Source organism: Nannospalax galili, unplaced genomic scaffold (assembly GCF_000622305.1).
Source record: "Nannospalax galili isolate Female #2095 unplaced genomic scaffold, S.galili_v1.0 scaffold2124, whole genome shotgun sequence".
In the NCBI taxonomy this organism is placed as follows: domain Eukaryota; kingdom Metazoa; phylum Chordata; class Mammalia; order Rodentia; family Spalacidae; genus Nannospalax; species Nannospalax galili.
In genome coordinates, this window is record NW_008351698.1 from 2,128 (window position 1) to 24,000 (window position 21,873).

General features: G+C 46.7%; 3 protein-coding genes across 5 annotated transcripts; 2 read left to right on the forward strand and 1 right to left on the reverse strand.

Annotated features, from left to right (window-relative positions):
• Positions 1–202: 202 nt before the first annotated feature.
• LOC103746522 (diacylglycerol kinase alpha-like) lies at positions 203–1,353 on the forward strand (the record flags this gene model as incomplete). Its single annotated transcript, XM_008848740.3, has 4 exons — positions 203–421; positions 533–653; positions 818–878; positions 1,053–1,353. Coding segments are annotated over 4 exons (485 nt in total), but the record flags the coding sequence as incomplete, so codon positions are not given.
• Positions 1,354–1,410: 57 nt separating this feature from the next.
• Pmel (premelanosome protein) lies at positions 1,411–12,161 on the reverse strand. 2 transcript variants are annotated; one of them, XM_029553864.1, is made up of 11 exons: positions 11,678–12,161; positions 7,283–7,393; positions 7,024–7,170; positions 5,953–6,087; positions 5,592–5,753; positions 4,652–5,359; positions 3,528–3,644; positions 3,229–3,313; positions 2,926–3,131; positions 2,742–2,829; positions 1,411–1,669 (listed from the first exon to the last, which is right to left on the reverse strand). In XM_029553864.1, the coding sequence occupies exons 1-11, from the start codon at positions 11,751–11,753 to the stop codon at positions 1,528–1,530; spliced, it is 1,977 nt and encodes a 658-aa protein (XP_029409724.1). In that variant the 5' UTR covers positions 11,754–12,161; the 3' UTR covers positions 1,411–1,527. The 2 variants fall into 2 exon arrangements, with proteins under 2 accessions (XP_029409724.1, XP_029409725.1); XM_029553865.1 differs by lacking the exon at positions 5,592–5,753.
• Positions 12,162–12,959: 798 nt separating this feature from the next.
• Positions 12,960–21,363, forward strand: Cdk2 (cyclin dependent kinase 2). 2 transcript variants are annotated; one of them, XM_008848687.3, is made up of 8 exons: positions 12,960–13,299; positions 13,947–14,024; positions 14,129–14,249; positions 16,077–16,247; positions 17,316–17,417; positions 18,767–18,910; positions 19,211–19,414; positions 20,058–21,363. In XM_008848687.3, the coding sequence occupies exons 1-8, from the start codon at positions 13,184–13,186 to the stop codon at positions 20,160–20,162; spliced, it is 1,041 nt and encodes a 346-aa protein (XP_008846909.1). In that variant the 5' UTR covers positions 12,960–13,183; the 3' UTR covers positions 20,163–21,363. The 2 variants fall into 2 exon arrangements, with proteins under 2 accessions (XP_008846909.1, XP_008846910.1); XM_008848688.3 differs by lacking the exon at positions 18,767–18,910.
• The last annotated feature ends 510 nt before the right edge of the window (positions 21,364–21,873 follow it).

Sequence of the window (21,873 nt, forward strand, 5' to 3'; positions counted from 1 at the left end):
TTAATTTTAGAAAAAAAGATAACCCTAGTCTTTTTTTGCCTTCCATCTCTCTTTTTTTTGTCTCAAAAATTTTATTATAAAAAGGAACAAGGACATTTATACATTATGCCTTCCATCTCTTGCACACCTCTTAATCCTGGCAGGGAGCAACCGTATCCATGACTACACTGTGAGTTAGGAATCTATGCTCTCCCCAGCTAAGTTGTATCCTTCCTCCCTCAGATCTGCGGGAAACCTCTGGATCTGAGCAACCTGTCCCTAGAAGGCATTGCAGTGCTAAACATACCGAGCATGCATGGAGGATCCAACCTCTGGGGTGATACCAAGCGACCCCACGGGGACACCTTTGGGATCAACCAGGCTTTAGGCAATACAGCTAAACTCATCACAGACCCAGATATCCTGAAAACCTGTGTGCCAGGTGAGAGAAGCACCCTTGGTATTTATAGTTGGCAGGTTTGAGGGGAAGCTGTGACTTCTGCATGAGAATCCTGTTTCTATAAAGCCTCTTCTGTCTATTTCTTACTCCCAGACCTAAGTGACAAGCGGCTGGAGGTAGTAGGACTAGAGGGTGCGATTGAGATGGGCCAGATCTATACCAAGCTCAAGAGTGCAGGACATCGGCTGGCCAAGTGCTCTGAGATCACATTCCAGTAAGAAAGACTCCAGCCAGGGTTCCTGAGAGGAGGGGAGGGATGGGGCTCATGGGAATGGTGGACGGGCACTCTACTAGATCTTTCTCAGTAACCTGAGAGAGCAGAGTTTTGGTATTTGCTTGGTAAGAAAATCTTTACCAATCTTTCTTAACCTCCCACAGGACCAGAAAAACTCTACCCATGCAAGTTGATGGGGAGCCCTGGATACAGACACCCTGTACAGTGAGTATCACCTGTGCCTGGAGAGGTTGGACCCTTAGGTGCCATGGAACCCAAATCTTCATGCTATGGATTCTTCCTCCAGATGCCCTAGGTGCCCTGGCTTCTCCAGTACCCCATATCCCTAATGTCCCAGCCACAAGGCACCGCCTGCAAATGTGTTCCCTTCCCTTCCAGATCAAGATCACCCACAAGAACCAGATGCCCATGCTCATGGGCCCACCCCCTCGCTCCTACAGTTTCTTTGGCTTTTGGGGATGAGGACACCTCAGTCTTGAGCCCACCTTCCTGGAAATCTCTTCTAGACTCTGTACATTGCTGCCACACCCTCCTGCCAGCTCATAGGGGTGTCCCTTCACCTTCACAATATTTATTATCCTTTACCACCTCATTACTCCCAGGCACACATACATACACAGCTACCAACACATATGTTAAAAGTGCCTCATCTAATAAAATGGGATATCTGTTAAATGAATGAATGACACATCTTTTTATACCTTAAAAAGACAAAGATTTTAACAGCAAGAAAAAATAACAGCATCAGGTTCTGAGTATTTATTTTAGGTGTTGGTTGTCTTGAAGGGAAAACTGCAGAAAATATAGACATTGCTGTCAACCCCAAGAAATTCACAGCCTCATATGAAAGTACTCAGACCTGCTGCCCACTGAGGAGTGGACTCTTCTCACCAGTGGGGCAGGTGTGTAACACAGGGGGCAGGCGCAGCCAGTGGATGCTACTATGTGGCATCTGGGAAACAGGAAGAGCTGAGCCCTGCTTCACAAGTCTACGCCTGATATGTGGAGGAGAGAGGAAATTGGTCAGCAGTGGATAAAGGCAGCCTGTCTGTGCTCCCATATGCCAGGTCTGCTTGACCTTGATTGTAGCTCCCTCCCCTTCTCCTCATCCCTAGTGTTCATCCTCTCTTATTTTCCTAGTTACCTTTCTCCATTCCCAATTACCCTATAAGCTTCTCCACTCTGATGTTCTTAGCACTCCTGGCCTGGGGATCTTTTTTTGGGGTCTTTTTGAGACAGGGTCTCCCTGTAGCCCCAGCTGTCCTGGAACTCACAGAGATCTTCCTGCCTCTGCCTCCCAAGTGTTGGGATTAAAGGCATTGTAGCTCCCTCCCCTTCTCCTCATCCCTAGTGTTCATCCTCTCTTATTTTCCTAGTTACCTTTCTCCATTCCCAATTACCCTATAAGCTTCTCCACTCTGATGTTCTTAGCACTCCTGGCCTGGGGATCTTTTTTTGGGGTCTTTTTGAGACAGGGTCTCCCTGTAGCCCCAGCTGTCCTGGAACACTCACAGAGCTTCCTGCCTCTGCCTCCCAAGTGCTGGGATTAAAGGCGTGAGCCACCACGCCCGGCCACACCCCACTTCTTAAAAATTTTTTTTCACATTTTTTATTTACTTATTTGTGTGTGTTAGGGGGGCATATGCCATGGTATGTATGCAGAGGTCAGAGGACAATTTGCAGAAGTCAGTTCTCTCCTTTCACCCTGTAGGTCCCAGGGATCAAACTCAGGTATCAGTCTTGGTGGGAAGCACCTTTACCCACTGAGCAATCTCACAGGCCCCTGCCCCTCTTAATATTAACAACATGCCATCATTTTTTTTCACATTTGCTTCCACCCCAGGTGGCTTGCCCACATAAATTCTAACCCCAATAAGCCTCAGAAAGTTAAGGTTACTTCCCAAAGGTCCTACAGTTGGCACTGAAGCCCAGGCCTGTCTGACTTCTAAGTCTGGGCTCTCTCGGGGACCCAATGCTTTCTCAAAAGGAGTGGTAGTTCTGGCACCTCTTAAAGAAGAGTGAGTTGTGGTGACAAAGGACTGAGTATCTGGATGGCAAGTTTCTTACCTATATATCAGAGATGCAAGGACCACAGCCATCAATACCAGAAAAACACCCACAAGCAGGGGAGCTTGCCCAAGGCCACCTTCTTGACCTGTGAACAGAATCCCAGGTACTACTTCAGTGTCTGTTCCCTCCTAGTGGGCCTCTGTCCACTCCTTTTCATCCTAGTTCTTGCCTAAGTACCTACCAGGCACGACAAGTTGGGTGCTGGCCACTGCCAGGCTGTTGGCATCAGCCAAAGACACATTGAGGCAGTAGGTCCCTGAGCCACCTGTCAGTACCTGATGTAGAACCAGCTGACAATCTGGGCTTGGTGGCACAGGCTGGCACAACCTCTGGGCAGGGGGCTGGCACCCTGGTGATGAAATGTCCATACAGGCTTCCTTGGGCAGCCTGAAAGAAGTATGAACTTGCATCAGGATCCAGAGAGGGAGACAGCTCCAGAAAGCAGAGTGACAGTCACCTCAAGTTAAGAGAGCAGGACACTCACCCTCCTTGGCAGGACACAGTCAGCTCAAATGCATCCCCCTTACTAGATGGCATAGCCTGCAGGATCTCAGCATTCTCAATACCCTCTGCAGAGTTGCAAATTTTGAAGTTAGGAATCCTCTACCAGGCCCACACACAGGAAAGCCCTGGGGCATCTCTGCCAATTCCATCTCTGTCTTCAAAGGGGGACCCTGCCATTCAAGTAATTCCACCCTCCTCTCCCTCCAAGATATGCTCCTACTAGCCAGCCTTGGCAGCTTATGCCTCCCTTCTTCAGTTCTCAAAATAGGCAAGACTCACGGACAATGTCCAGGGTTAGGGAAAAAGAGCCATATCGATACAGAACACAATCCAGAGGGACTTGTCTCTTCACAAGCACTAAGGTGTCTGTGCCATCCAGCAGGGGGGTCATGGACCCTGGCAGGAAAATATTAAGGAGGCAAGGTTAAGAGATAACCCTCTTAGAGGCAGAGACCAATCGGGCATTGTTCCAAGTAAAGCCAGAGCTACAGGATCCTGGCCTCCAATCAGCCAAGGTCTTATTTTATAGATAAGGAAGCTATGCCCAGAAGAAAAGTTGCTGTTTTAGAATTACATATATAGGGAAAGAGAACTTATTTTAAAAATTTCCAGATGTGGGGCTGCAGAGATGGCTCAGTGGTTAAGAACACTGAATGTTCTTGCAGAAGACCCAGGTTCGAATCCCAGCACCCACATGGCAGCTAACAACTGTCCATAACTCCAGTTCCAGGGAATCCAACACCCTCTTCTGACCTCCATGAGCATTGCACGACACGAGTACACTTACACACAGGCAGGCAATACACACATACACATAAAATTAAAAAAATAATAAAATATAGTTTTCTTAAAAAATTTCCAGATGTTAGGCATGGTGATGCATGCCTTTAATCCCAACACTTGGGAAACAGAGGCAGGTGGATCTTTGTGAGTTCAAGGCCAGCTGGGGTTACAAGGATACCCTGTCTCAAAAAAAAAAAACCCACAAAAATTCCAAATATTTATCATGCCCCACATTGGACTAGGACCTGAACTAGATGGTTGACCTATGTCAACCCATTTTGGCATCATGATCTCATTCCTCCTGTTTTGCTTTGGGATAAGAATCCAGGACTTGAAATGGAACTGAAATCATGATATAAATATGTAAACAATCACAAGCTGTTCCCTGGGCTTCCTAGCTGTTCCTCATGGGTAAAGAAGCAATAGTTCTATCCTTATGGCCTCATGTCTTCTTTTACAAGTTATAAAGATGGGGGGGAGAGGAGATGGGGACAGGGAAGAGGACTAGGCTTTAGATCCAGTGAGAGTTCTGAGGTGAATGAGTCCTGGGTAAGACTTTCAGAGGTGAGAACTGACAAATACCCCACCTCAATGAACCTCATTCACACAGTTCCTCTTACCTGTAGAATTTTCTGTAGGCACTAATGGGCTGGCATCCAGATCCTTGGGCTCAGGGGTGGGCAACTCTTCAGCAGTAGTTTCCACCAAGTCTGTGGTTGCTGCTTGTGCAACTGTGGGTCCAGATGGCCTGGTGGGTGTTGTAACTGTTCCCTCTATAGTTGACAGCTCTGTAAGTATGGTATCTATGACCTCTGAGGTCAGCATCTGCTCAGATGTAATACCTGTGCCCTCTGTGTTTGGCACTTGCACAGATGCAGTATTTGTGACCTCTGTGGTTAGCATCTGCACAACTGTGGTTCCAGAGGGCTCTGTAGTTGGCACCTGGCCAGGTGTAGTACCCACAGCTTCTGCAGTGGTCCCTTGCCCCAAAGTGGTGCCAGGGGCCTCTGCAGTTGGCATGTACCCATTTGTGGTGCCTGGAACGGGAGAGGATGGAGAGGAAGTTAGAGGAATGGCAGCCTGCAGCACCACCTGGGCAGTGACTGGGCCTGACTCCAGGTAAGTGTGAGTGACCACAGCTGCCCGAGAGATCAGGGTTCCAGTATTGTCTCCAAAGTCCCAGGTGTAGGAGAGGTCAGCTTCAGCCAAATACCCACTGGGGTCGTGAAGCTGAAGGGCAAAGATCAGAGGTTGATTTCTCAGGAAGTGTTTGTTCTCTCCATCCAAGGCCTGTAGCTGGGACACACTCACAGAGAAGGGCACCTGATCTGGGGTTGGAGCCAGAAAAAGTGAGAACAAGGGTTACAGCTTCTTTCACAGCCACATCCTCCAACCACATGCTGACTAGCTGGCTCTTTGTCTCCAAGCCCCACATTTCTCTGTCCAGGTCTTTCTGGCCCTGCCTTGTGAAGGTTGGACACCATTTCCCCTTCTTGTCTAAGCTAGCCTCCTCACTTTCTCCTGCCCTATGCCTAGGCTTGTTCTTTTCCAAACCCTTACCAATGATAGTGAAGGCTGAGTTGGAGTAAGCAAGGGGCACATAGCTCTGGGACCCACGGTGGTGGTAGACAGTAACTTCCATGATGTGTGTGCCCAGCACTGCATGGTCAGTTGCAATGCTCAGCCTGGACACTGGGCCCCCCAGAACTTGCCAGTATTGTCCTGAGTGTTTTGGAAAGAAAAGCAGGGAACAAGAGGCAACTGGTCAAAGAGAACTGAGAGGAAGAATTTGAAAAAAGGGCACCAGAGAAGGGACATTAGGAGGTATATTGAGGATGATTACTCTAGAAGGTGTTTGGAGGAAGCGGGCAGGTCCCACAGGTAGGGCTATAATTGGTGAGGGGTTGCTAGGAAACCTCACCCCAGGTCTTCCAAACATAAACAAAGCTGCTTCTCTGAGACTGAGGGCCAGATGGGCAGGGTCCACCATCAGGGAAGACGCAGGCTTCATGAGGTTCCTGGGGATACACTGGCTGTCCTCCCCACACTTGGCTCCCTGAAAGGTAGATACAGTCACCCTCAAGCTCTGGCATTCTTTTGTATCAGCTGCAACCCCTAAAATAGCTCCTAGTGGATGGGGCTATGGGAGTACTCCCTAGCTAGAAAACAACCTCCATACTATGACCCATTTGGGATGAATATTCATGGAACAAAATGTTTACAGTGACTTCCTTTAATGAGATTAAGAACAATAGCATCAACTAGCATTTATTAAACCTGTACTGTAGGTTGGAGCAGCTGTCTGCTGAGTACTTTATATAGATGATCACATTTTCATCCTCATTACAATGTCAAGGAAGGTACCAGCTCCATTTTATAGACAGGAAAATGGAAGCATGAAAATTACTAGCTCAAGGTCACATCTAGTGACAAATTTACATCTAAGTCTGTCCAACTTCAGGATTTTGCTGTCCTTTGATTTGGAAACTATAATTCTCTTTTTGCTTTATCTTTGTTTTCTAACTTTACTATAATGAGTATATACTATCATATATATATATATATTTTAAATAGAAGAGAGGGGCTGGAGAATTGACTCAGCAGTTAATAACACTTGCTGCTCTTCCAGAGGACCCGGGTTCAAATCCTAGCACCCACATGGTGGCTAATAATCATCCATAACTCCAATTCCACAGGATCTAACACCCTTTTCTGGTCTCTGTGGGCATTACATGACAAGGGTGCACTTACATGCAGGCAAAACACTGATACACATAAAATAAAAATAAAAATTCTTAAAAATAGGAGAGTATGAGGATACAGATCAGCAGTACAGCACTTGCCAAGCATGTGTGGGGCTCTGGCTTTGAACCCTAGCACCACAAAAATATTTAAAAATGGAAGAGGATATTCCCTGGGCTCATTGGGGATACCAGGGAATCCTAGGAATGTGAACCCTGGGAGTAATGTGAGAAGTTAGAGAGGTACTTACCATTGATGATGGTGTTGTTGGCCCAGATAACTTGCCCATCTGGCAGTACCTTTTGACTTTCAGGGAAGTGCAGGGTAGTAGAAAAGGAGATGTTTGCACCAGTCAGTGTGGGCCCATCATTACTGACCTTCAGAGACACCTGGCCACCTTGGACGGGAGGTTGCATTAGCTGCCTTGGCTTCCTACATTTAGCTCAGTTCTTACACTCCTCCCTGTCCTCTTTCCACCAGGCCTTCCCCAAGAATTTTCAAGTTCCTACCTCTCCAGCAGTCAGGGCCCTGGGCTTCTGTCCAATCAGGATACAGCTGCCTGTTCCAGGCTGTAGTTTCAAGCTGCCTCGGAACACCAAACAAGTCTTGGTCTCTGGATCCTAAAAGGAATGTGCCATGAGAGGCCCAGAATCATTCCATCTTTCCCAAGAACAGTGCTACATCCCATGTCATCTCACTCTCTTTCAGTGCACTTTACAGGCAGGTCGTGGTGGTGTACACTTTTAATTCCAGTGCTTGGGAGGCAGAAGCAGTGGACTTCTGGGAGTTTGAGGTCTGGTCTATGTAGCATAGTGATTTCCAGGCCAGCCGGGCTACACAGTGAGACCCTGTCTCAAAAAAAAAAAAAAAAACTAACTAAAAAACAACAACAAAAAAACCCCAAAACAAAACAAAGTGCAGTTTACTAATTTTGGTGGGAAGGGGGCAGCAGTGAGATTGAACACAGGGCCTAATGCATACTAGTTAAGTACCTCACTACTGAGCTTAATCTCTAGCCCTCTTTTTACATTTTTAAAAAGTTTGTATTTCAAAATGTCATTACTTTTATTTATTTGTGTAAGTATATACACTCATACATGCACCATGCCACAACACACATGTGAAAGGTTCCAGGGATGATTGAACTCAGTTTGTCAAGGTTGGTGGCAACTCCCTTACCCAATGAGCTACCTTGCCAGTCATTATATATACTTTTTTTTTTTTTTAAGATAGGGTCTTACTATGTAGCCCTGACTGGTCTGGAACTTGCTATACAGACCATTCTGGCCTTGAAATCACAAAGATCTACTTGCTAAATGCTGGGATTAAAGGCATGTACCACCATGCCTTTTTTTGTTGTTGTTGTTTGTTTTTTGTTTTACTTTTTGTGTAGGGTCTTACTAGGTTGACAAGGCTGGCCTTGAACTTGCTCTGTAGCCTAGGCAGACCTTGAACTTCAATCTTCCTGCCTCAGCCTTCCAGGTATTAGAATTAGGATTCAAGGTCTGTACCACCAAGCCTGACTTGACTTTATATTTTGATAAAGGGTCACTAAGTTACCTAGACTGATCTTCAACTTTCAATCCTCTTGCTGCAGTCTCCTAAGTAGAATTAATAGGCACAAACTGCATTTAAATTAAAAAAATAATTGCAGTGCTGAGGACTGAACCCAGGGTTGGTCACATGCATGCTAGCGAAGCACTCACTGTTGGTTTATATGTATGTATGTATTATGTATGTATAAATATATGTATGTATCTGTGTGCACATGAGTGTGTGAAGAAGTCAGAGGACAACTTGCAGGAGTCAATTCTCTCCAAACTCAGGTTGTCAGGCTTGACGGTAAGCACCATCTCATTGGCCCAGCCTTTTTTTTTGAGACAGGATGTCACCATGTAGTCCCAGCTGGCCTAGAACTCACTAAGTAGACTTGGGGGAGGGCCAGGGCTGGAACATACAGTGATCCATCTGTCTCTGCTTCCCCAATGCTGGGATTAAAGGCTGTTCGCCACCACTCCCAGCTAGTTTATTTATTTTGAGAGAGGTTTTCACTACTCAGCCTAGGTTGTTGTCAAACTTGTAATTCTCATACCTCAGTCTCCCAAGGAATAAGAAAAGGAGACAGTGAAGGTTTGAATCAGAGACGGGCAGAAATGCACATACATATAGACATTATCCACACCTCAAGCTATCACAAGACCACTCTGGCAGCCGGATGTGGTGGCTCACACATGTAATCTCAGCACTCAGGAAGCTGAAGCAGGAGGATCATTATGAGGTTGAGGTCAGCCAGCCTGGTCTACACAGTGAGAGCTTGTCTCAAAAAAAAAAGAGAGAGAGAGAAAGAGAGAGAGAGAAAGAAAGACCACTGTGGTGAGAAGGAGGGAGGATGGAGTAGAAGCTGGTAGATTTTGGAGGCTGGGACAAAGCAGGCATAATGATTATGATTACACTGGATATGCTGGCTCATGCCTGCAATCTCACCACTTGAAGGCAGAGGCAGGAAGATCCCTGCAAGTTGGAAGCCAGCCCAGTCTACACAGCAAGTATCAGGCCAGTTAGTTACACAGGGAGACCCTGTCTCAAAAAATAATAAAATTACACTACACACGCACACACACACACACACACACACACACACACACACACGCAAATACATGTAACTGACCAAGAGGAAAAAGGAATATAATGGGTTTCCATGTGGTTTCACTCAAATCCAAGCAAGTATCAACATTTGACACATTGCTTTATCCTTGTTGGCTGTTGTGCTAGTCTAAAATATTTATTTAAAGGACTGTCTTGGGTCCAGTGGGTAAAGGTGCTTGCTGCCAAGCCTGAGACTTGAGCTTGATCCCCATGAATCACATTGTAGAAGGAGCAAACCAACTCCCACAAGTTGTCCTCTGACCTACACATACAATGCAAAAAAAGAGAAAATCTCAGTGTGTTTCTATGCTGTTATTTTAATCCCTCAAATTCAATAAAACCTGGTAAAAATGCATTTTATTGTATAGCCATGTTATTTATTTATTTATTAGAATGTGGGTCTTAGTATGTAGCTCAGGCTGGCCTCAGAGTCTTAATCCTCTTCCTTGGCCTCTCAACTGCTGGGGTTACAGGTGTGCACCACCATGCCTAGGAAGTTAACTTCTTTTTATTTACTTGAGACAGGATCTCAGTAAGTTTCCAAGGCTGGCTTCAAACTGTAGATCCTCCTACCTCAGCCTCCAGAGTAGTTAGGATTACAGGTGAGTGCCATCATGCCTGGCTTACACTAGACAAAATTATACAGTAACCCCCTCCAAGCCCTGAAAAGTGCCTTATTTTTATTTTAAAGTCAGTATCCATAATGTAAGCATAGTACCTTAGAGCCTCAGATGTGTGGATGAGATTAGAACATTTCCAGAATACATTAAGGAATATAGTAAAAAGCAAAACCTGGTAACATATCTGTGATCCTAGCATGCAGGATGTGGAGGCAGCAGGAGGATCAGAAGTTCAAGGTCATTGTCAGCTACTACTACATAGTGAATTCAAGGTTAGTGTGGAATACATGAAAGCTCCATCTTAGAAAAGAAATGAAAAGAGAGATAGAAAGAAAGGAAAAAAGAAGGAAAGAAGGAACGAAAGAAACTACAGCATAAATGAAGAAAGCCAGATCAAAGACCTTCCTAGAAGTTTGAGACCAGGGATCTAGAGACAGTGGGACTATGATATGATGTACATATGTCAGCACTGCAGACACTATCCTTGTCCCATTTAAAAAAAATTTTTTTTTTGGTCTTTTTTTGAGACAGGGTCTCCTTGTAGTCCCAGCTGTCCTGGAACTCACTATGTAGAGCAGGCTGGCCTGGAACTCACAGAGATCCACCTGCCTCTGCCTCCCAAGTGCTGGGATTAAAGGCATGCGCCACCACGCCCGGTGTATTGCCTGCATGTGTGTGAGTCTATAATTCGGTGGAGGTCAGAAGAAGGCTTTGGATTCCCTTGGAACTGGAGTTAAGGACGGTTCGTAGCCACCCTGTGGGTGCTGGGAATTCATCCCAGGTCCTCTGCAAGAGCAGTCAGTGCTCTTAACTGCTGAGCCATCTCTCCAACCCTCCTTGTCCCATTTTTAATGTCCATGGAGAAGTCAAAGATTCTGCTGGGGGTTGATCTGTAATCATTCAGTGAGAAATTCACCACTGGAGCAGGTGAAGTCATAAGATGTGACATCCTTTGTTCATTTCCCACCCTCCCTCCAGCAGCACGGGACATTCCAGACCCTCTCACCATCCCAAATCCCTCCCCTTGCTCCCTTGCTCCTGTCACGAGGCCTCAATCCCCCAGAGTCCTTTCATGTGATGCTCAGCTGAGACCCTCTGCCTGTCTCTCCAAGCCCCAGAATATAGGCCTGGGCTGTATTTACCCATCCCCATCCCAAGTGGGGGAGGTGATGTCCCCTTGGTCTTATCAAATACCAAATTATTTTTCCTTAGACCCATTTTAGACCAAGTATTTGAGATATTATTTAAAAGGATTCATTTCACTCCCTAGTAGCCCCTGCTCCAGCTCTCTGTCAGAATTAGGGCTATACTTTCTGCCCCTCAAATCAGATAGAATTACTTTCATGCTCAGTCCTGAATCTCTTGCATTAAACCAGGTATGATGGTTTATACTTGTAATTCCAGTATTTAGGAGTCAGAAGCAGGATGACCAGGAGTTCAGGGCCATTCTTGGCTAAGGAGTTCGGAGTGACTTGGGCTACATATGACCCTGCTTCAAACAAATAAAAACAAACAAAACCATATCTTCACTAAATTAAATAGGTGGGACAAGCCTGAAATATCCTATTAAAAGGGGACAAAGCAGAGAGGTGCTCAACTTCTAATTGCATCTGCTCCTGTCCATACATATACACTCACCTTCCACGGTCCCCACAACCAGCAGAGCACTCAGAACAGACAAATGGAGAAAGCACCTTCTCTGCACCACCTCCATCCTGTTCTTCCTTTCAGCATCCAGCGATACTGGGGGTGGGGGCGGTTGGAATGAGCCCCTATATAGAAAGCGATGCTCATTTGCATAGCCCTTCCTTCACTCCCCAAGACCACGCCTGGCACCAGAACTGATTTTGGTCCCTGGACATTCCTTTCCCATCCCCACTAGTCAATGGGTTTCTGGTTTCACTGGCTCACACTCAACTTGACACACTCTGAAGGAGTTGACTGACAGGCGGTAACAGAACACCTACTTCACATAATTGAGTCAAACCAAGAACCTCTCAAAAAGACAGAAACAAGGCACCTTCATCAAAAGCAGTCAGGGCTGGGAGTATGGCTCAGTGGTAGACCCCTTGCCTAGCATCCACAGGGCCCTAGGTTCAATCCCTAGCATTGAAAAAGACAAAATGACCAACCAAACAAAACCCCCCACTAAAACCAGTGCAAAACAGAATCCAGGTAAACTGAGAGGTGACTCAGTTCTCTGGCCTACTAATCCTTTACTGATTAAGATTTTGCTCCAGGCACAGTGGCCTGTGCGTGCTTTTAATCCCAGCTCTGGATCCCAGCGACAGGTAGGCCGTTCCCTGTGAGTTTGAGGCCAGCCTGGTTTGCATAACATTTCCAGGCTAGCCAGGGCTACCTAGTGAGACCCTGTGTCAAAAGAACCCACAAAAACCCCATCGCAAACCCAGGTGTAGGGGGTGGCTGGAGAGTTGGCTGTGCTCGTTAAGAGCTGCTCTTGTAGAGGTCTGGGGAGTTCGAGTTCCAGCACATCGGGGCAGCTCACACTGCCTGTAACTCCAGCTTTAGGGCGCGATCTGATGCCTCAGGGCTCCGCAGGCGCCTGCACTCACCCACAGACCCACACATACAACACTCAATTAAAAATAAATCATTAAAAAAAGAAAAGATTTCCGGATTTCTGCTTTTTGAAGGAGACTCCCTAGGCCAGGAGAAATGTAACTTCGTCCGTGGGGTGGTGAAAACAGCGCGGGGAGACCAGGGGGCCCCTAAAGACTAGAGACGACCCTGGCAGGCCGGCAGAGTAAACCAGGAACTGGGGAAAAGGTGGACAGCAGTGCAGTGCTGCCAGCCCGCCCCACCGGGCGGGGTCACGGCGGAGGGAAGCACGGGGCTGGCTCCACCCTCTCTGACGCTGGCCAATCCGAAGGGTGGGGGGCGGAGTCAGGGAAACGCGGGAAGGCGGGGCGGGGCCTCGGCAGGCTGCTGGCGCTCGGGGGGAGGCGGCAACATTGTTTCAAGTTGGACAGATTGTCAAGGGCTGTACTTACCTAGCGTTCCATCCCGAGCCCGGGCCTCAGTGTCGACCTCCGCTCCCGGTCCTCGGCCCCCGAGCCTCGGGCCCGCTTTCTTCTGGGTTCCCAGGCCCGGTCCAGGGCCGGGCTGACCCGACTCTAGCGCTTCATGGAGAACTTCCAAAAGGTAGAAAAGATCGGAGAGGGCACGTACGGAGTTGTGTACAAGGCCAAAAACAAGTTGACCGGAGAAGTAGTGGCGCTAAAGAAAATCCGGCTAGACACGTGAGTGGTCTTTGGAGCCCGAACTTCCCGGTCGGGACCTCTAGGCTGTTCCCCCCACCCCCAACAGGCGGGTAGCCGTGCAGGGACCGGAAGGTAGCTGGGAGGGACTTGTTTTAAGTGAGGGGTGGGTGGACGGACGGTGGACGCTCTCCGGGGAGACTGGAGGGTGGGGTAGAATTCCTGGAAAACTTTCGGCTCAGCCCGGCGTCCTCCCAAATCTGCAGGCGGGGAGACTTAAGAGAAAGTGGGGGTCCCTGTGTGGAGTCCAGGACTCCTCCTAGAGTTGGGTTAAGTCTGAATGAAGAGCCCTCCTCACTACCCCAACCCCACGCTTAGAACCTTCGCCCTCTTTCAGAATGGCAGTTGAGCCTCACTGGCCCTCTGGGAAGGCTGGAAGCTACTTTCACATTTCCCCTCCATTACCTTTATTCTGCTTCAAATTGACCAGGAGGCTCTACTTACCTTCCCTGGAAAAAGGGGAGATCATGACCCTAATGTGTCCAGAAGCCACACCCTGACTGCCCAGAAGCTAACTCCTGACAGCACCCTTCCTCTTTGACTTTCCAAGGGGAATTGGGGGTGGTATCCCCTTGAGAGAGGAATGTTCATAACCATATTTCGGTCTCTGCTTTCCCAACCTCTCCAAGTGAGACTGAAGGTGTACCCAGTACTGCCATCCGAGAGATCTCTCTGCTTAAGGAGCTTAATCACCCAAACATTGTCAAGTAAGTCTGGTCAGGGATGTGATCTTGCAGGAAAGGGGAATGAATTATCTGCCTACCCCAGGACTTCTCTCCTTCACCTCCATTTTCTGAACCTTCTTTTGCAGGCTGCTGGATGTCATCCACACAGAAAATAAGCTGTACCTGGTTTTTGAATTTCTGCACCAGGATCTCAAGAAATTTATGGATGCTTCTGCTCTCACAGGCATCCCTCTTCCCCTCATCAAGGTAATCCTCATCAATTCCAGTTCACATATTTTGGGGAGACCAGAAGCTGGGAATTTGGAGTGGTGATACTTCACTGTGGCTGCCTTTCCAGCTTTCCTCACTCCCTTTCCTCCTTTTGCGTCTCTTTCCCTGCTCATTATAATCACTGACACTAGGATTGGGCAGAAAAATCAAAATTGAACCCCTGTGAGCCAACCTAGGCAGCTCAGGAAGGAGATCAGATGAAACTAGCATAAATGGACTTTGAGGGATAGTCGGTAGATTCCTCCAAAAAGCCCTCCCACCTGTGTAGGAGAAATAACCAGTCTTTGTGTCTGTGTTAGGGCTGGGTTCTTCACTCTTTAAACAAATTATTTATTTTTATTTTATATGTGTGAGTGCTTTGCCTGCATGTATGTAAGTGCACCGTGTTGTGTACTACTCTTGGAGGCCAGAGGAAGGCATCAGATGTCCTGGAACTAGAGTTAAGGGGACCTGTTAGCTACTGTAGGTGCTGGAAATCGAACCCAGGTCCTCTGCAAGAGCAGCCAGTGTTCTTAACCGCTGACTCTTCACTTCAGCCCCTGGGTTCTTCACTCCTAAGTTACTGTCAATGTATCATTAAAAGCATCTATTTATAGAACACCTTCGATATGCAAGTCACAGGGTGTGGAAAGGGATGCAAAATTAACTAAGATATGGTCCTTATTCTCACTGGACTGCTAAATGTATAGTTATGTGGCTGGAGAGATGGCTCTGTGGTTAAGAACACTGGCTGCTCTTGCAGAAGACCCAGGTTTGGTTCCCAGCACTCATATGGTGGCTAACAACTGTCTGTAACTTCAGTTCCAGGGGATCCAACACCCTCTTCTGACCTCTGAGGACATCACGTGACTGACACGGGTGCACTTACATACAGGCAGGCAATACACTCACACTTAAAATAAAGATAGTATTTTAAGCTGGGCATGGTGGCGCACGCCTTTAATTCCAGCACTCGGGAGGCAGAGGTAGGCAGATCTCTGCGAGTTCAAGGCCATCCTGGTCTACATAGTGAGTTCCAGGACAGCTGGGGCTACAAAGAGACCCTGTCTCAAAAAGACCAAAAACAAAAAAATTTTTTTTTAAATGTTTAGCTATTCTGTACTTGGGCATGGCAGCTCAGGTTTATAATCCCAGTACCCAGAGGCTGAGGCAAGGGGATCTCTGTAAGTTTAAGGACAACCTTGGCTACACTATGAGTTCCAGGCCAGTGAGACCCTATCTTAAAAAATAAGCAGGGTTAGTGAGACAGCTCAGCCAGTAAAAGTACCTGCACCCATGCCTGATGACCTGATGACCTGAGCTCAATCCCTGGTCCCACATGGTAGGAGAGAAATGACTCCTGCAAATTGTCCTCTGACCTCCACACATGTGCCATACATAGCATGTCCACCTATCCCCCACCCCCTCACACAATGAAGAAAAATGTAATTTTTAAAATTTATTGGGGCTGGAGAGGTGGCTCATCAGTTAAGAACACTGGTTGTTCTTGCAGAAGACCTGGGTTCAAATCCCAGCACCCGCATGGCAGCTAACAACTGTCTGTAACTCCAGTCCCAGGGGATCCAACAGCCTCTTCTGACCTCCGCAGGCATTGCATGACATGGGTGCACTTAACCTACATGCGGGCAAAACATGCATACACATAACATAATAAATAAAAATTAAAAAAAATTTATAAACCAAACCCCCAAAATATGTAGTTATGATGTAGCATAGTTAAGGCTTTACTGTGTTTGGGGGACAAAGAACACATCCTATCTGTTCATCATGATGAAGAAACAAGCTCCCTCTCTCCTTTGTCAGAGTTATCTGTTCCAGCTGCTCCAGGGCTTAGCATTCTGCCATTCTCACCGTGTCCTGCACCGAGACCTTAAGCCCCAGAATCTGCTTATCAATGCAGAGGGGTCTATCAAGCTGGCAGACTTCGGACTAGCCAGAGCCTTTGGAGTACCTGTTCGTACTTATACCCATGAGGTAAGTCCCTCTATGGTTTTCTTCCCTGAGTGTACTGGGAGATGTTCATAAGGGCATTCACAAAGTTACCAAAATATCTGGCCAAGAGTTCTTTGGGAAATGGAATCTTTGACAATCTAAATTTTTTTTTTTTAATTTTTAAAAATATTTTACTATTTTTAATTTTATGTGTATGTGTGTATTGCCTGCATGTAGGTAAGTGCACCCATATGTGCAATGCCCGAGGAAGGAGAGAAGAGGCTGTCGGATCCCTGGAACTGGAGTTACAGTTGTTATCTGCCTTGTGGGTGCTGGGATTTGAACCTGGGTCTTCTGCAAGAACAGTCAGTGTTCTTAACTGCTGAGCCATCTCTCCAGCCCCCGACAACCTAAAAGTTTTAAGATATACACAGAATAATTAATACTGTAAGGTTATGTGGGCTTAGATACTAAGCTGGGAAAGCTGGATGGTATACCATTTTGTTTCACATTTTCCAGGAAGGGCCCAAATTCTGGGTTCTCAAAATAGGACCCCCTAGAGCCATGGAGTAAGCCAAGTCTGGCCTAGGAAGTTGTGTGTCATCATTTCTTTTAGAGGAAATCAGGGAAGAAGAGGAACTATTTAAGAGGCTAGAATGGGGCTTGAGAGATAGCTCAGTAAAGAGCGTGTAATGTCTAATGCTCTCACACCCACATCTGACAGCTCATAACTGTCTGTAACTCCAGTTCAAGAGGATCCAATACTATCTTCTGACACTACACTCACATGTACAAACCACATACAGACATGGACATATACACATAATTCAAAATAAAATTGCCAGGTGTGATGGCACACGCCTTTAATCCCAGTACTTGGGAGGCAGAGGCAGGCGGATGGATCTCTGTGAGTTCAAGGCCAGCCTGGTCTACATAGTGAGTTCCAGGACAGTTGGGGCTACAGAAAGACCCTGTTTCAAAAAACACCAAAAATAAATAAATAAAATAAAATAATTTTAAAAAGAGGCTGGAGGGTAGCAGGGTTTTGTTGAACTGAGGTGTGTGAATCTCCATGCCATGGGAGCCCTGTTCTACTCTTGTCCCCCCCAGGTGGTGACCCTGTGGTACCGAGCACCTGAAATCCTTCTGGGCTGCAAGTACTATTCCACAGCCGTGGATATCTGGAGCCTGGGCTGCATCTTTGCTGAAATGGTATGGAGCTTGCCAGGTTCTACCCAGCTCACTCATGCCCACATCCAAAAGCAAAAGAACTATCTCTTGGCCCAGAACCATGGGTCCCTTCATCACAGGGTTTTCTAGAGTATCACCTGGGCAGAGGTATTTGCCCCTGATCCCAAAACAGACTTAGTTATCTAGCATAGAGCTCTAATCCCTGAAATGAGCTAAATCAGTTCTGTAGCCATTCAGCTGCTTTGTTTTTACTTTTTTTTTTTTTGGTCTTTTTGAGACAGGATCTCCCTGTAGCTCCAGCTGTCCTGGAACCTGGAACTCCCTATTTAGACCCAGCTGCCCTTGAACTCACAGGGATTCCCCTGCCTCTGCCTCCCTCCCTAGTGCTGGGATTAAAGGCGTGTGCCACCACGCCCGCCCGGCTAGAGTTCTAATTTTACAAAGCTCTTGAGAGGACCAACCCCAGCAGTGGGACAACACTGCCATCTCCAGGTCTACATTAGCAGAAGGACGTAATTGCTACATTTCCACTCTGGGAAAAGCTCTTCCTTTATTTTGTGTGTTTAAGTGTATTGCCTGCATGTATGTGAGTGCACCTGTGTCGTGCAATGCCACAGTCAGGGCTTCGGATTCCCCTGGAACTGGAGTTAAGGATGGTTTGTAGCCACCATGTAGGTGCTGGGAATCGAACCTGGATCCTCTGCAAGAGCAGTCAGTGCTCCTAACCACTGAGCCATCTCTCCAGCCCTCCACTTAGCTATTTTAACTTTAATCTGCATATACTGGGAAGATGAATTCTATTTATTCCAGCAGGTGGCCCTCAGGCCACATGCATTCAAGGTTAGTTATGAATGTGGCCCAAAACAAAATTGTAAACTTATTTAAAACATTATGAGGGTTTTTTTTTTTGGCAATCTTTTGGGGGGTTAACTTGATTTCATGATTCTTGAACATGCACTTTGTGGGTGATAACATTCTCACAATGTCAAAAGGTTGGTCAGGCCCAGTTGTTTCTCCTTCACTTGACCTGTAGCGCTTGCTGGAGGGAACAGAAATGTAGTAGGATCAACCATGTTTACATTATCCATACCTATCATTTTTGTAAACTTGGTCATGCCCCACCTCAACCCCTGGCTTTTCAGATGGAAAGATTCTTAAAGTCTGGCTTCATATGGGAGCCCCTATCCCCCTTAATATAACAGTGGGTAGACAGATGATAAATTTTTTTATGGTGCTTTATCTGGGTTTTAACTGGGGGCTTGGAGACCATTAGCCTACATATCGATATACATATAGAATGTGCATTTATCCACTAGTACCTTATAATTGCCCATATTCCTCTCTCAATTCATCAAAAAATATTTGTTAAGCACCTAGTGTGTACCCAGCACCATGCTAAGTGCTGTGGGGAACACAGAAGAAATGGAAGACACAGTCTCTGCCCGCTGTGCTCCTATCTAGAAGTGGCTGCATCACAAGGAGGGGGGATGACCGCAGTGTCTACCCCATACCCCGTGAGTGGCTTGGGATCCCTTTGCAACATGTCAGTGGCACCCCAGATATTCGCCCCCTCCCAGCCCCACCCAGCCTTGGGGATCTACAAAACCATGGTTGGGGGAAGGAAGGAGGGGGCAAGGAGACAGATGAAGGGACTTCATTGTCTCAAGTTCTGTGTGACCAACCCCATGAAAAACCCTGGGGAGGGAGTCATGGGGCCCTGCTGACCTTCCATGGCCTGTGGGAACCTTTATTCAAGGGGCAGTGTTGACTGACGTCAATGTGGGTCTTGGCCTTTCCTCTTTCCTCATTTTCAGGTGACCCGCCGGGCCTTATTCCCTGGAGATTCTGAGATTGACCAACTCTTCCGGATCTTTCGGACTCTGGGAACCCCAGATGAGGTGGTTTGGCCAGGAGTTACTTCTATGCCTGACTATAAACCGAGTTTCCCCAAGTGGGCCCGGCAAGATTTTAGCAAAGTTGTGCCTCCCCTGGATGAAGATGGCCGGAGCTTGTTATCGGTAAGAATAGGGAACAGATACCCTCTCATTCACCCAGAGAAGGGCCTTTTCAGGATGAAAAAGGCTGAGACCCTGAGCTCTGCTTGTCAGTATTTCCCTAGTTTTTTTTTTTTTTTCAAATATTTTATTATTTTTATTTTATGTGTATGTGTATTGCCCTCATGTAGGTAGGTGTACCTGTGTCGTGCAATGCCAGTGGAGGTCAGAAGAGGGTGTCGGATCTCCTGGAACTGGAGTTACAGACAGTTGTTAGCTACCATGTGGGTACTGGGAATCGAACTTGGGTCCTCTGCAAGAGCAGTCAGTGCTTTCAACTGCTGAGCCATCTCTCCAGCCCCAGCATTTCCCTAGTTTTTGATTCTCTCCCCATCAGCAGGCTGGTTTAGATATGGGAGGAGGGGAAGGAGAACTGGGTAAAAGAATACTGGTTTGAGCACTTGGGACACAGAGGCACGTGGATGTCTGTGAATTCCAGGCCAACCTAGTCTACATAATGAGTTCCAGGTCACCTAGGGCTGCAGGAGACCCTATTTCAAAAAGCCAGAAACAAACAAAAATCCTGGATTCCTGATTTCTGAGCGTACCTGATGTTCATTTGGTCTACTGTTACGTCACTGAAGTCAACATACATTTCTCCCTTCAGCAAATGCTACATTATGACCCCAACAAGCGGATTTCAGCAAAAGCAGCTTTGGCTCACCCTTTCTTCCAGGATGTGACCAAGCCAGTACCCCACCTTCGACTTTAATGTCCTTCCTAAAGCCCTCACCCTCAGTCTTGCCTTCTCTAGTGTGGACTTAATCTGACTTGACTCTGGGCTACAAGGACTCGGGTCAGCCCTCTGCTCTTTTCTGGCGGCCTTAGCACTGGCTTCTTCTCTTGGCCAGCCAGCTCTGGGGATTCACAGTTCCAGGGAGAGACTAGGAGAAAATGAAAGGAAGCTTTGGTATTAGATGCACTTAACTCAGTTTCCACCACCTTCTCTCCCTCTTATTAGTCATTACTGAGGAGGGCTGGTATTCAAAACAAAACTGACTATCCCCCATCCCCCAACTCCTGCCCCCATGTCAAGTTTGCCATCCCAATCTTGGCCTGGGTCATAACAGACCCCAGACCTCCTACTGCCATCATTTTTGTAAAGGCCAACTGATAGTGGGGTCATCTAAGTTGGAACATTTCAGAACCAAGCAAAACCAAGCTATGGGGAAGGGGCCTGTTTTAATGAATTAGTTTGAAAAATAGATCCAAGCAGTTCTTACTCTAGTTTTAGTGTTTCGCCTCACCTAACAGGCTAGGAGACTCAGGTAGAGGCCTGGTGGGGGAAGCAGATGTGACTCCCCACTGCACCCTGTCTACCTCGGTAGGCAGGAGGAGTCTGGGAGGTACAGGACACAGGGATTATGCTATATTCTGATCTGTTGCTTACCATGACTTTATGAGGCAGGAGAAAGACATTTGAATTTTCTTTTGTATTTAGGAATTTTCTTTTTCCAGTGCTGGGGACTGAACCCAGGACCTTGCTTTCATGAGGTAAATGCTCTGCCACTGTGCTAAATCTCTGTATTTTAGGAATTTAGTTTTTGGGTTTCCAGAGATCCCTGTTCCTGACTTCTTCCAAGAGTTACCTCTCACCCCTAAGAGTGGAAGCGAGGGTTTAGATGTCATTTTTGAGAATACACTTTTTTAAGGCTGTGACCTGGTCAGAGCATTGGGGACATTTTTTTCTATAACAGAGTGAACAATTGTATTTATACTTCAGGTTATTGTAGGGGTTTTTTTCCCCAGTGTGGATGGATTTGTTACCATGTGCACCTTGGGGTTTTGTAATTGTTTAAAAATATTTCTTTTTATGATTTTCTTTCTCTTCCCACCTCTTGTCCTCCAGTGTTCTATTAACATTATTTGTAATTTAGTTTGTAATTCATTAAAAGAAAATGTTCTCAGTTGTATAATTAGTCTCTTTCATTGTTATTTATTTATTGAGAGAATGGTGTGGGTGAGAATCTGAACATGAATGTGTGGTGAGTGATTTCAGATACCTCTTCCTAATCTCTGGCTGTGCAGGGTATCCTCCCATGCCACTGGCCTCTATAGTTAGGATGGTTCTAAGGGTGAGCAAACTGAGTATTGTTCCCATTTTACAGCTGGGGAAACTGAAGCTTTTTCCTGCCTTCCAGCAGACTTCCCCTTCTCCCTGCTAACACATGAATAGAGAACACTGAGTTTTTCTGTTTTCTGATTGAGTGGGCTCCAGGGAGATTCAAGTCAACACTGCACTCCTGCCCCCCTTTTTTATTTATCCTTTTTTTTTTCTTTTTTTATGTGTATGTGTGTACTGCCTGCATGTAGGTAAGTGCACCTGTGTCGTGCAATGCCCACGGAGGACAGAAGAGGCTGTCAGATCCCCTGGGACTGGAGTTAGGGACAGTTGTTAGCTGCCATGTGGGTGCTGGGATTTG

What these genes read in the sequence shown, in the direction of transcription:
- Pmel (XM_029553864.1), bottom strand. Translation starts at nt 11,753, where the DNA reads ATGGAGGTGGTGCAGAGAAGGTGCTTTCTCCATTTGTCTGTTCTGAGT. An exon ending in GCCTACAGAAAATTCTACAG is followed by an intron (nt 3,645 to 4,651) that starts GTAAGAGGAACT and finishes TTTTCCTGCCAG; the next exon opens with GGTCCATGACCCCCCTGCTG. An exon ending in CACCCAACTTGTCGTGCCTG is followed by an intron (nt 2,830 to 2,925) that starts GTAGGTACTTAG and finishes TTCTGTTCACAG; the next exon opens with GTCAAGAAGGTGGCCTTGGG.
- Cdk2 (XM_008848687.3), top strand. Translation starts at nt 13,184, where the DNA reads ATGGAGAACTTCCAAAAGGTAGAAAAGATCGGAGAGGGCACGTACGGA. An exon ending in TCCCTCTTCCCCTCATCAAG is followed by an intron (nt 14,250 to 16,076) that starts GTAATCCTCATC and finishes CTCCTTTGTCAG; the next exon opens with AGTTATCTGTTCCAGCTGCT. An exon ending in ATGGCCGGAGCTTGTTATCG is followed by an intron (nt 19,415 to 20,057) that starts GTAAGAATAGGG and finishes TTCTCCCTTCAG; the next exon opens with CAAATGCTACATTATGACCC.